This window comes from Glandiceps talaboti, chromosome 12 (genome assembly GCF_964340395.1).
Source record: "Glandiceps talaboti chromosome 12, keGlaTala1.1, whole genome shotgun sequence".
Lineage (NCBI taxonomy): Eukaryota > Metazoa > Hemichordata > Enteropneusta > Spengelidae > Glandiceps > Glandiceps talaboti.
The window spans coordinates 8,571,579-8,585,413 of NC_135560.1; the positions used below are offsets into that span (position 1 = coordinate 8,571,579).

Genomic DNA, 13,835 nt, shown 5'->3' on the forward strand with positions numbered 1-13,835 from the left:
GCGTGTGTGTGTGGGGGGGGGGGGGAGTCACTGAAAACCAAAGTTCTTAAAACTAAAACATCTTTAAACTTTATCAAATGAAACCTTGTTCCTAGTCCTTTTGAAATAATAAAAGAAATTTGGGGTTCATGATCAGGAAATTGACAATCTTTTATTTTTCCCAGCGAGTTGACACAGTAAATGGCAGCCATATTGGATTCTAAAGTGGCACAACTTTGATATCATATTGACCTCTATTTAAAAATTCATACGGTGACCCCTCATTTTTTTTCTTGATTGAACTGAATGGGGTTGAGTTTTCTTGAACAAAGTAACAGAAAAAGTTAATGGTACTATTTCTTGCAAAATCTTAGTTAGGTAAAACTTTCAAGTGACACTACCAATAATCATTTAAAGATGACTAAAACTTAATTTGGTCAACATCTAACCTTGACCATTCTTCAGTACATATTTTCATAGAGACTTCATTCAAGTGTCTAACCCCATTTATTAGAGTGACCTTTGACTGTGACCTTGAGGGTTGGCTATCAATAATCATAACATTATGATTAAAACTAAAATTTGGGTCTACATCTAATGGTGACCATTCTATAATACTGGTAATCCCTTCTTGAATATCAAACATCTGTCTACACTTCACTGAATTTTATCTTGCAAGACTGACATGAACTCCGAGTTCATAGCTACAACAACAAAAATTCTACTTTCAAGGTCTAAAAGAGTCTTCTCAAAATTTTGACTGTGACTAGAAATTTTTGTTTATAACTTTTATCTTCTGCTCTGCATATAGAATGTAAGATACCTTTTGTCGCTACATCATCAATTGCCTTGCTCTGAAGGGGTTGATCGATGTATGAGGGTGCCCTAACATGGCATACCTTACACACTATTCTGGATGTAGATCAAATCAATTAAATCTACAACGTAAGTATAAAACAAAACCAAGCAATATAAAGTAAAAAATAAATGAACAGGACGGAAATGTAAAAAAAAAACATTCAAAAACATAAAACGAAGAAATGGATTGAACAATCAATAAATAAATAAATAAATAAATATATAAACAATAATCTCTGTTAGTTTTGGAGAAAAAAACTCCCATTTTTTACTAAGAAATCTTGAAATTTTGAATGGCCTATAGTCTATCATTTTAAATTTGACACTAATGTGTACACTATAATATGTTAAATAATTTAGACTAAAAGACTGGAGCTCTCACATTTACCAAAGACAAAAAAGGAGAAATCATTCAAAGTTTCATCAGTATGATTGGTCCTCCGACTACGGTAGTCACTGTTTACTATAATTTGAATAAATGACAAAATTTAAATATTGAAAGTCAAATGTTATGTCAACATTCTCAGCCAATGAAAAGTCTTGTCACTGATGTAACTTCATCAGCCAATCAAATGACGTCACTGATGTAACTTCCTGAACCAATGACAAGCATTGACACTGATGTAACTTCCTGAACCAATGAAAAACATTGACACTGATGTAACTTCCTGAGCCAATGAAAAACATTGACACTGATGTAACTTCCTGACCAATGAAAAACCTTGTAACTGATATAACCTCCTTGAATAATGCAACTTAAATTCCTCGGCCAATGAAGAGCTTTGCAACTCATATTATGGTAATCAAAAGTTGCCATTGAAGTCTGGTGGCATTCTGGGAGATTTCCGATACACCAACACTTTCTTGCCAATCCTACCATCTGGGAAATGAGTATGGAAGAACTTGGATACCTGCAATGTATGGCAAGGAAACTCAATCAACATTAAATTCCTAAAATATCATGCACTAAAGGCCCAGTCCCAGTAACTTTACACCACTTTTTGTCCACTGAAAAATCCACAAAACCTTTACATGAAAAGGTTCAAATCATTCTGATTAGCCATATAGCTGAATTATTTCTCAAGAAGCCTTTGACAGTACTGTGAATACTGGCTTGACGTCAGTGTGTAAATAGTTGTGAAAGTGGTACAATTCATTTCCTATTGTCAACAAATTGTTCTTTGTGGAATTCTGATAGAGATTGATCACATGAAAATCATACAAAGTATCAATTTGATAAAAATCTGATGTAGTGTACAGGTCGTGATTTCTTTTTGGCTGTTCTGTTTACTGTCGTTTGTTCTTTTAGCATAGAGCCACTAATAAAATTTTGATAATAATAATATTAATAAGGATGATAATCATTTCAATAGTACTTACCTGTTGATAATCATGTTCCTTCAGAAAGGATTTAATTTTCTGCAAAATGATGAGATATTTTAGTTTAATATCTATATGAGATTATATCAATGACCTAGTTTCTACTACAGAACAACCCATGAATACCTATACTAGTATTAACTCATGATTAACTTGGTTACGTTGTTCATTATTGACTGTAACAAAGTCACACATCCAGCTACTTGACAGAATGTACATGTGTGCTCACTTAAGTTTATGAAAAATAAATATCTGACTACCTAGGTTTATGAGAAATAAGTGTACATTACTGCTTAGTTCAATGACAAATGACGCATCATATGTATGGCTATGCATGAATGGATACTAAGATTTGTGAGCGATAACAATGTATACTGCATAGGTCGATGGGAAAAGAATGTCTGACTGCCTGGGTCTATGTGAAAGGAATAAAATTCATTTAGAAATACCTAGGTCTATGAGAACTGAATAAAGTATATTTCGGATTCCCTAGCTCTTTGAAAAATAGCATCTGACTATCTCGGCCTAGGCAAACTGAATAAAGTACAATTAGAACTGAACTACCTAGGTCTATGAGATATGACTAAAAGTACATTTAGGACTGCTTAGGTCTGTGAGAAATAAAGTACAGTAACAACTTCCTAAGTTTGTATGTAATTATCTATAGGTGCATGACCAGCGATCACGATGGCAATGAGTCTGAAGTTCAGCAAGTATCTGATGTATATCCAAATTTGAATCTGATTCATGTGCTGTTAACACAAGATATAGATATGTTACATAATTTGAAAAGATAACAATTTTGTGTATTTCGTCTCTTTAACAACTTATTTTTAACTTATACGGTATCTTGTCTACTTACTGGCCGAAGTACACTGTAAAATACTAATAATGTGGGTTGCTTCTTAGCTTCACCATATCTTGTAGTTAACCACTTCTTCGGATTTCGGTAAAATCGGTCAGCTTCTTCACGGTAATCTGTTTTATTCTTCAAGTTTGGAGAGCAATCCAGGAACTTCATCTGAGTCTTGTAGTGTAGGTGACTAGGAGTAGAAATGACAACATTGAGTGTAGGTGACTAGGAGTAGAAATGACAACATTGAGTGATATAAGTCAATGGGAAAATGTGTATGACACTCAGTTTGTCAATATAAACAACACTGCAGACTAACCAGGCACAGAGTCAATGGTGGACAGATTCATGATTGAAATGGGTTGAATGGCAAGGCATTAAGGGTTGAATGGCAAGGCATTAAGAATGTGAGTCTTAACTGTAGTAAGGGGTTGAATGGCAAGGCATTAAGAATGTAACAACCTTACCTGTAGTAAGGGGTTGAATGGCAGGGCATTAAGGGTTGAATGGCAGGGCCTTAAGAATGTGACAGTCTTATCTGTAGTATGGGGTTGAATGGCAGGGCATTAGGGTTGAATGGCAAGGGATTAAGAATGTGACAGTCTTTGCTGTAGTAACGGATTGAATGGCAAGACATTTAGGGTTGAATGGCAAGGCATTAAGAATGTAGCACTCTTACTGGTAGTAAGGGGTTGAATGGCAAGGCATTAAGAATGTGACAGTCTTACCTGTAGTAAGGGGTTGAATGGCAGGGCATTAGGGTTGAATGGCAAGGCATTAAGAATGTGAGTCTTACCTGTAGTAAGGGGTTGAATGGCAGGGCATTAGGGTTGAATGGCAAAGCATTAAGAATGTGACAGTCTTACCTGTAGTAAGGGGTTGAATGGCAGGGCATTAGGGTTGAATGGCAGGGCATTAAGAATGTGACAGTCTTACCTGTAGTAAGGGGTTGAATGGCAAAGCATTAAGAATGTGACAGTCTTACCTGTAGTAAGGGGTTGAATGGCAGGGCATTAGGGTTGAATGGCAGGGCATTAAGAATGTGACAGTCTTACCTGTAGTAAGGGGTTGAATGGCAGGGCATTGAGGGTCGAATGGCAAAGCATCAAGAATATGACAGTCTTACCTGTAGTAAGGGGTTGAATGGCAAGGCATTAAGAATGTGACAGACGGTAGCTTATTTGTCTGTTTGGTGTTCTGACATAAACTTTGTATGTAGGGCATTACATCCATGGTTCCTCTTTGGTGTAACATACCAAAGTACAATGCTAATGGTAGATTGGTAATTAGAAGACCAAGGATTAGGAAGGAGCCCCAGGTTGTTGTCTTACTGCAGGTATACATAGCCTGGCCTGTAAAAGTATAACATTATCAAAACATAAGACTCTAGAATTTCCATATTTTCAACATTTCATGCTGTACATGTATGTAGAAGTCTTGGAATCAGGATTTCATGCAAACTTTCATATTTGAATTGAGTTTAAGATTTCACAAACTTTCCTGATTTATAACCAATATTTTATAACATTCTAAAATTTGAAATCAAGATTTTATGAAGTTTCTAGATTTGAAAGCAAGATTTTATGAGTTTTCTAAATTTGAAAATAAGATTATATCAAGTTTCTAAATTCAAGCAATGATTTTATCAAGTTCCTAAAACTGAAACAGATTTTATGTAGTTTCTAAATTTGAAACAAATATTTTATGAAGTTTCTAAATTTGAAACTAAGATTTTTATGACATTTCTAAATTTAAAACAAAGATATAGAAGTTTCTAAAGTTTCTAAATTTGAAATGAAGCTCCTAGATTTGACAAAAATACTACTGTACAGTCAAAATACAGCAACTGCTTCTATTACAAGTTGACTTTCTTATTATGGTCTATCATACCTGAATAACATCCCATAATACTTTTCCAGTTATACTTACCACAAAAGAACATTGCAATAGGAAGGATAGATAGCAGAAACCGGAATTCTTTGTGACTTAGAAGGCTAGAAATTCAAATAAAAACAAGAAAGAGTTGTAGGTACGTGGTTACACTAGAGTTTAGAAGTTTGGAGCTAGTAATAAAATGAACCACATCACTAAAATGTTGTTTTTTTGTATGATAACACGTTGCTTTCTTATACCCTTCAGTGATTGGCTTAGACCATGTCATGTGGTATGGACTAGTTTCCTATAGTGACCTTAATTTGCATACAGTAGGTATTATTTGTTTTCTATTCACCCTAGGGCTAGTTCTAGTGCTAACACAGCAGCTCTATGCTCCACTATCATAAATTTGCTGCCGAAAAGAACTGAGTCATAAAATAGCAAGATTTTGCATTCACACAGAGAAAAGAGTAATTGGGTTTTCGAAAGGAGTGTTTTCAGACTTTTGTGAAAAAAGTGGCACAACTCTCCAAGATGTAGAGAAAAATTCTGATATGTTCCATTATCAAAATATTCTATGCAGCACCTCAAAGGAATGATAGTCAAATGTATTAATTGCGAGAGAATGTGATGTATTGTAAAACGCTGTAAAATGCTTATTGCCTAGCTATATTCAGGCATAATAAGACATCATGTTACCCCTTGTGTTACTATGTAGCAACTATTTCTCTCAGGTGAAAAAAAAAACTCCCCAGGGTAATAGAAATCACATAGTGCCTTCATGGTCAGGAAGTACGAGCTAAATAATGACCTACCTGTAGACACCAACCGTCCACATCATCAAATATATCAAACACCTGTACTTTTTGTCTGCCCAGCATTTCTTGACACCAAAAATAAAGGGAATAAGGTGTGTTCCCATGACAACAGGTATGCCAGTCACAAAATACCAGTAAAAAGGGTTTGAGCCATAGTGAGCACCAATGTCACCAAAAAAATTCATCTTCAAAAAGTTATATTGCACAAACACCCACTGTGAAAGAGGAAACAAAACTAAATTATGTACTATGAATATTAAATGGACGGTTTGTTTATTAGTATCGAATACATGGCAACTTTTCTACAAAAGCTGGTCTGACTTTTCAAATACTCCATTTGTCACAAGTTTCTACAATACTTCATTATGCAATACCTGGCCGTCTTCACCAATACTACATTTTCTTACAATACCTGTGCAACTTTATATTACAACCCGTGAAAAAACATCAGTGCATTTGCTTGAATGAAGTGAGCTGAGGACAGTTTATCACTTTGTTTATATCTGTGGAAGTTATAATGTAACAGTAACAGTTGGGCTTGATTGTTATAATGTGTACTGTTCTATCAGTAAACAGCGTTAACTTATGGGATCCAAGCTCCTGTGGTGTTTATGCTTTAATAAGTTACTAATTACACAGTATGTCTTTGCATGACTCATGTCTCATTCCTGCTACCACAAGCATGCAAACACACCAGTATTTTTTCATGGGTTGTAATACTATATTTGAATACTTTTAGTACACTACCAACCTTGCCATAGAAGATTCTATCAATACCAACTGACCAGGCTGTGGCACAAATTCTGTAGGTAAAGCAAACAATCATTTCACATGAGGTTACGTTTCGTGAAGACAGACAAAAATTACACAATATATGGCAAACTCAGCTGTGAAAATAACAATAGAGAGAATTACACATTATATCCTGTTTTACTTTGAAGTCCATTTTATTGAACTTCTTTATCACAGGTCTGCTTTATGTTTTATCTTCAATATCATTTTAAAGTTGCACTAGCTGGAATGTTTTCTAAAACTGTTTTGTTAGACAATGACTAAGTAAAACTATCATACACTCCAGACAGTATTGAATCACCTGTGGGTAAACATAGTACACATAACATGGTACAATAAATCCAACAAAGTGATTTTTGGGTCCTCATCTAAAATGTCCCCCCCCCCCCCCCCATGCAATCACAATTTCAACCTGTTACTGCACTACTTATGGATAAATCACTCATAATTAACATGTACAAAGTTTAATTATTAGTATTTAACAATTTTCAGTAAATTCATTTGAAAAAAATTCTCAAGTTACACCTAGACTAAAGTATTTCACTTTAAGTCATTTTAAATGGCACTTAGGTTAATGAGAATTCATGATCTTTATCATTACTATTAAATACTTACCCAACTGGTAAGACACCAAGAAATATAAGTCTAAGTTTACTTTCAGCACGGCTGAAATGCCATAAACAGAGTGGAAACCATACAATGGCTGCGGTAGGTCTAATGATAATTGCAAGGGCTGCTATTGATAGATAAATCCAGTTGGGAAATCTGTTAAAAAAGAACATCAAAGAATTGGTGAAGAAATTAGGTAACATTCAATGATGTTAGGGACAATTGCACAACGTCACACAAGCTCAATAAGGGAACATCATTCGTTTAGGTCAAAAACCCCTCTCCCCTCCCCCTAAAAGAATGTTCACAAGTGCGACACCACAAGTTTATATATGATATAAACCATGATGCTAAATATAGTGTTTATACCATTACGATTGATGTAATGCAAAAATAACTGGCTACTCTCCAATTTCTTGCTGGCTGCTTTTCAGAAATTTTTTTTTTTAATTTTTATTTGTTTCAACAACTATGTATCCATTGTTGGGTAGACTCATGCATCTACCACATAGGCATTTTAGCCTACTTTCTCCAATTTTACCAACTACTTTTCAAATTAGTTATATTACTGTATAACATATATTTTCAATAAATCTTTTGCATCAAATTTAAACTCTCCATTACAGCATACCCCTCAACTCAAGCTCTTCCCATCAGTGTTTGTATATAAGTTTTTTTTATACCTACATAATTTTCAAATTCTGGTCCTACCTTTTTGTTTTATCGTCCAGAAAGTCAGTAGGCCATGGGTAATAGTATAAAGCAATAATTAACAAGATCATTTCCATGGTATTAGACAGTGTTCTTGTTGCTACGTAACATACAAACCATGACGTCAGGTAACTTAGCAACTGTGATTATCGTAGTTAAGGCAAAACAAAAACTTTCACTGAAAAAGAAGTGAATGTTTGGCTATACTGCATCATTATTTTGAGTTTTCTAGACTTAGTTTGGTTAATTTCTATATTTCTTTTTATATGTTCAACATTTTTAAAGCTGCACTGTCTGAAACACAAACATTTTTCGAAAACGTTTAGTTAGATATACTGACTTACTCATAATATCGTACACACTGAACAGTATTAAGGCCTAAACAAATTAATTGTTTGGTTCCAGTTACCCGACCCCACCTAGCTTTCCATTGCTGACCCTAAACTTTTTTTTATGTACTTGAGAAAAAATAATAAAATCGCAAAAATTGTGAAGTCTCACGAGAAATAGTGGATGCCGAAACTGCCATCAACGTAAAAAGACACTCTAAAACTGTTCTTCCAATCTGTAATGGCTGTACATCTGATAGGATGAAATAAACAACACAGAGACCATTTGGAAAACAATGGAAAACCTGAACTAGACACTCACACTGAAAAAAAAATAGAATAAAAATCTATCTACCCCACTTATTCTAAAATTTAGCATAATCGGAACCACATTTTTTTAAATTAGGCCTAAGTCACCTGTGTGTAAACATATTTGTGTAGCAATATATCCAAACAAATTTATTTTTAAGTCTGCACCCAAAAATCAGTGCCCCGACTGAATCATGATTTCAACTTATTACTAAACTATTGCAAATCTGGGTGTGCACACATGAATCTAAATTTCTTCCCTCTTTATCCTAAGATATTAAACATAGCACATATCTTTACACAATGTAGTTGAGAGGAGAAAAGTTGGTCAGAGTCAGGACTCAAACACAAGACCCTCTGAGCACTAGAAGGGTGCATAATACCAACTGTGCACTACTGACGTCGATCTACCCTAACACACAAATTTAGTGATATTCCTTGTAATGATATGTGATTAATGCAGAATTTGATTTGTCAAAGGATACAACCCAGTATGCAATTTCTGATCCAAATAATCTCTGACCCAGCTTGTAGAGGTACACATCTCCAATGGCAGTAAAGAATCCTTGAAGCAGTCTAGGAAAAAGGATCTTGGTAAAAGAGAGAAAATGAAGAAATTAATTCTAATTACAGCATTGCCATGAATGAATAAATTCACTATTTACTTCATTTTTTGTAGGGATTCTTTCATTATAGTATTCAGAAAAATAATTTTTACTACAAAACTGAAACTTTATCATCAGAAATTGTGTGCATTTACATAACAATATAATCACTTTGTTATGCTCAATAGCCTCTGTGTAAGGAAAGGCATGAATTTGAACTTGACCTGTGACCTCTACCATTAGGGACAATTATGATGAATATCTAGTCACTCAACATTTATGAAGACACTTGGAAAGTTTTAGAATGTTGCCATGGAAACAAAAAGCTCACTCATAGCTACATTTGTTATATTTGAAGAGTTTTTAAACATTATTGCTAATGTTAAGAAAAATTGGGCAAAATTGATGGTCATGTGTTTAACATATTGTTACAGCATACAGATTCCAATCATGAATAAATCTCATTTTTGTTTTCTTAATCAAAGTAATTTTGATACAGACCATAACATTTCATCTATGCTTACCAGCAACATCGGATGGTCAATCTCAAGCCACTTCAGGAATTTAAATACACCTGCAAATATCAACGGATGTGTATAACCCCTGAGATCATATTTCCATTCCCAGGTCAAGTGACCATAAGTACAACGTGGTTAAGGATCAATTCATTCATTCTATCAGTCCAAGTCACCTCTCTCATCATCAATGTGAGAGTTATGTAAATTTGGTTTTATCAGTGTTACAGATATTCTTGTGTTTAACATGCCAGTTTATATTATGGAGCTCTAATCTATTTATAATTTATGTAAAAAAAAAGAAGCTCTAATCTAAATGGTGTATAGTAGAAATATTTATACAGGGACAGATTAGGAGTCATGGGACTAAGTCAATCTAATTAAAATCTAACGCAGTGAATACGGCACGATTTCTTTACTTACATCTGTTTCCAACGTTTATTGTCGTTTGTTCTTTTATGTTCTGTGAGTGGGCACCTTCTTGCTACATTTGACACTATAGGAGTTCATGTTCAATCTTGTGCATTGAGTAACCCACTCAACCAATAAGAATGTGTCTTGCATCGAAAGCTTACGGGTACGGTACCTCAGAACACCCTGTTGGAAAAGAGCTCAAGTAGAGAGGGCGCAGATTTTGATTGGCTCTGCATACATGTGAGATCTGTACGTGAATTTGATTTGAATTCCTATAGTCAGATGTAGGAATTGAGGTGCTCTGCAGTCACAGAACAACAAAATTGGAAACAAATGACAATAAACAAAAGGACACAGAGGTAAATAACGAAATCAAGCCATATTTGAATCAGATTGGGACGAAGTATAATTCAACATACACACTGTTTTATGATGAAGACCCTGAAGGAGACCCAAGGACTTGCATCAAAAGCTATGATTTTTCTGAGCATTTTGGTATCTGGTGTACTATACAACTCAAAGAAAAAGTCCCCAATAAATATTCATTATGATAAAAAATGTACACAAGATTTATCAAATAAATCTATCACAAACATCTGTCAAACATGTTTCAATTTAATTTTTGTTTTAATTATCTACTTAGCTAAAACTTGACAGTTCACTAGCTAAATAAATAAATATTTGCATGATCCCTTTCATATATATCATCAAATATTCTAAATACCATCTATTTCAAAGTGTTCTGGGCTTTGACAGTAGAATTTAGAAACAATAAAAACCTTCTTGTTGAGGAGGTAGTATTCAGTTAGTCTGGATGTCAACATGGTTTCTAAATAAACCATGTGAGTGGCGGTGTAAATCGTAATGATACCATACAGGAACTAGACTAGTTTTCATTTTGTGAATGGTACCGACTTCTTGAGGATTCAAATACCTAACTCTGTTAATTACTTTGTACAATTTTACCATGTTTTACTTTTCCCCGATAACAAAAGGATATTTGAAGACCATTTGATGTGCCACTTCCAAGGACTGCCAATACTCATCAGCTACGAAGTAAGTTTGAACCAAGAAAACATTCAGAAATCTGACGAGAAGTAAGACACCAAGAAGACGAGGAGTAGAAAACTTGACACTATCAAGAAAGACCCGTTTGTCACGCCTAGCTCTTTCCGCTGCTAGCAACTGCTCCAAATATTCTTGCTGCTGTTTTATACTTTCAAATTCATCCAATTGCCCCTCACTTAAAGCATCTTGAATTAGTTGTTGGGATAGTTCATCATCTCCAAGCTCCTCGGTTGGCACATCATCATTCTCTTGGTCATCCTCTCTTGGCTGTTCAACTTGAGATCTTTTTCTCAGTTCAGTGTCCATATCTGGAGTTGTGTGGCTCTGATTAAAACAAAGAAAGAGTACAACACTGCACAGAGGAATTAACACAAAGAGTAATCATCTGTACTAAAATCAATATTCAAACGAAGGGCAGACAGCTTTTCTGTGTTTTATAATGAAGACAAAGTATGCTAATTATGTTACGATAAACAAATTAGAATGCAGATCAATAAATTAATCCGTAAGCGAAGAATTATCTTTTGCATTTATTTTTAGAAAAAGAAAAATGATTAAAAATTCAACATTTCGAAGAACAAAACTCCACAGCAGCCTACATGGACACGATTTCATACTTTATGAGTATGCTAAAGATTCAAATGAACATATATGAATATTCATTGACTTAATTTTGAACTAGGACTTTCATAGCTATACTGTACATACAGCATCGTTAACAGCGTAAAAGTGTACTGTACGTTTCATTCATTGTGTGCCTCTCAAGTCAGAGCGTGTCAAAAATAAGGAAGGATGGCTCTTGCAAAATCATAAATAACTTACGTGTACGTCAGCTTCGGGGTATTATACTCACCCTCAATTATCTAGTAAACAAAATTTTTGATTTTTCTCTACCGTCCGTAATGAGGAAAAACTACAAATATCATGAATTTTTGCAAATCGAGAGCATCGCCATATTCTCGCTCTTTCTAATGACCTTTGACCGATTGAACAACGCCACCACATGACACATAACTGACATTGCAACCCAGAGTTGCAACCAACCGGTTTTCTATCTACGCCTAGATCCTCACACCGCAGCGATCGACTCACACCACGTTGTTCAAGTTGTCTACAAGCAAGCAACGAGCTTGTTTGATTTAGACTATTTATCTGTTTTCCTTATCAGCTGAAGACTTAACATCAAGAGAGAGGAAGATGAGAAAGAGGATAACATTCATGCAAATGGTGGTAATGACGATAGTTGGAGTAACTGGAGGAATGTACATTTATCAACCCATTTTTCAGCAGTATTCGAGAGACCTGAAACTCAAGAAGATACAAGAAGAGGAAAAGAACTCCAGGAACTCTTCAGACTCGTTTCAGGAAACTAGTCAACAAAATACAGATGGAATTTCAAGTTGATACAGATATTGGGGCATGTGTTTGAAAAGTATAAACAATTGGAAAATGGTCTGCTGAAGTTCAAGTTATCAGTTGTCACTTCTTCTTGGTGTTGCTATGGTTACAGAAATTGTGGAAATAGTTTAAATCCGTTCTAGTCAAGCAAGTTTCAACATCTAAGTGGATCAAACAATTGAATTCAAAGCATTATACAATGAATGTAATGGAATTTTACACAGCAACCAAATGAATATAATATTGTTGTGCTCTTCCTTACACAAGATGGAGGAAAGACTAAATTATAATATCATGACATTTTGTGATGGAGATTTCAGAGACTGGTCTCAAGCCAATGATATCTGTTTTCACTGTTTGAAGATTTTCAGAAAGGTGTTAAATTCAGATTACAGCCATATTTCAATGTGAACTCTTCACTATAGATATTAAGTCAAACACATAACAAACAAATCTGTACTGGAAAATGACCATGCTATATCAAAGTTGAATAGCCACAAAGTCATCAGTCAGTTCCTTAGAGTTTACACACTGGCAGAGATATCCCTCTTTTTTGAGATTATACAAGTATCATCAAGAATTTTATTTTTTAAAGGTGCTATATTGCCATGTAGAATTTTACTAACATTTCTACAACTGTATGAGAGTGAATTCCATACATCCTGGCAACATGGAAACACACTCCATGTGGCAGTGTGTGAGTGAATTCCATACATCCTGGCAACATGGAAACACACTCCATGTGGCAGTGTGTGAGTGAATGCCATACATCCTGGCAACATGGAAACACACTTCATGTGGCAGTGTGTGAGTGAATGCCATACATCCTAGCTACATGGAAACACACTCCATGTGGCAGTGTGTGAATGGATGCCATACATCCTGGCAACATGGAAACACACTTAATGTGGCAGTGTAAGACCATACAAGAAGAAAAGGAATCGTCTGTTCACACTAAATTGTAATTATACCAGCATTTAGGAGCAAATTGATATCAACGCAGAATGAGAGAGATGGTGGAGTATGAAAAAAACAGTTTCTATGTCGGTACTTCCCAACCTCTAAATCAGTCTAATGTTGACTTGTGTACTGATATTTTTTCTAATACAGATTACACTAATAAGTACACAAATTTTCCATAGTTGAGTTTGTCATTCTTTATCCAATTTAATATTATTACTCCTCCCATAAAATAAACTTGTTCATGTTAGGTGACATTTTACATTTCAAAACAAGACTTTTACCAGTCTGTAATGTACAGCATATGTTGTCTTATATTGTGTGATTTGGTTTGCAATAATAAAGACTGTATATTGTATAAA

General features: G+C 34.7%; 1 protein-coding gene across 3 annotated transcripts; it reads right to left on the bottom strand.

Moving 5' to 3' along the window:
• Positions 1 to 11: 11 nt before the first annotated feature.
• LOC144443357 (GPI alpha-1,2-mannosyltransferase 3-like) lies at positions 12 to 12,084 on the bottom strand. Of its 3 annotated transcripts, none has more exons than XM_078132817.1 (13): positions 11,969 to 12,084; positions 11,048 to 11,439; positions 9,643 to 9,760; positions 8,999 to 9,103; positions 7,876 to 8,015; positions 7,171 to 7,320; positions 6,515 to 6,566; positions 5,761 to 5,978; positions 5,000 to 5,064; positions 4,197 to 4,422; positions 3,080 to 3,260; positions 2,218 to 2,256; positions 12 to 1,748 (listed from the first exon to the last, which is right to left on the bottom strand). In XM_078132817.1, the coding sequence occupies exons 2-13, from the start codon at positions 11,419 to 11,421 to the stop codon at positions 1,641 to 1,643; spliced, it is 1,776 nt and encodes a 591-aa protein (XP_077988943.1). In that variant the 5' UTR covers positions 11,422 to 11,439; positions 11,969 to 12,084; the 3' UTR covers positions 12 to 1,640. The 3 variants fall into 3 exon arrangements, with proteins under 3 accessions (XP_077988943.1, XP_077988944.1, XP_077988945.1); XM_078132818.1 differs by having other exon boundaries at positions 11,938 to 12,076; XM_078132819.1 differs by lacking the exons at positions 11,048 to 11,439; positions 11,969 to 12,084 and adding an exon at positions 10,057 to 10,119 and having other exon boundaries at positions 9,643 to 9,692.
• Between the last annotated feature and the right edge of the window lie 1,751 nt (positions 12,085 to 13,835).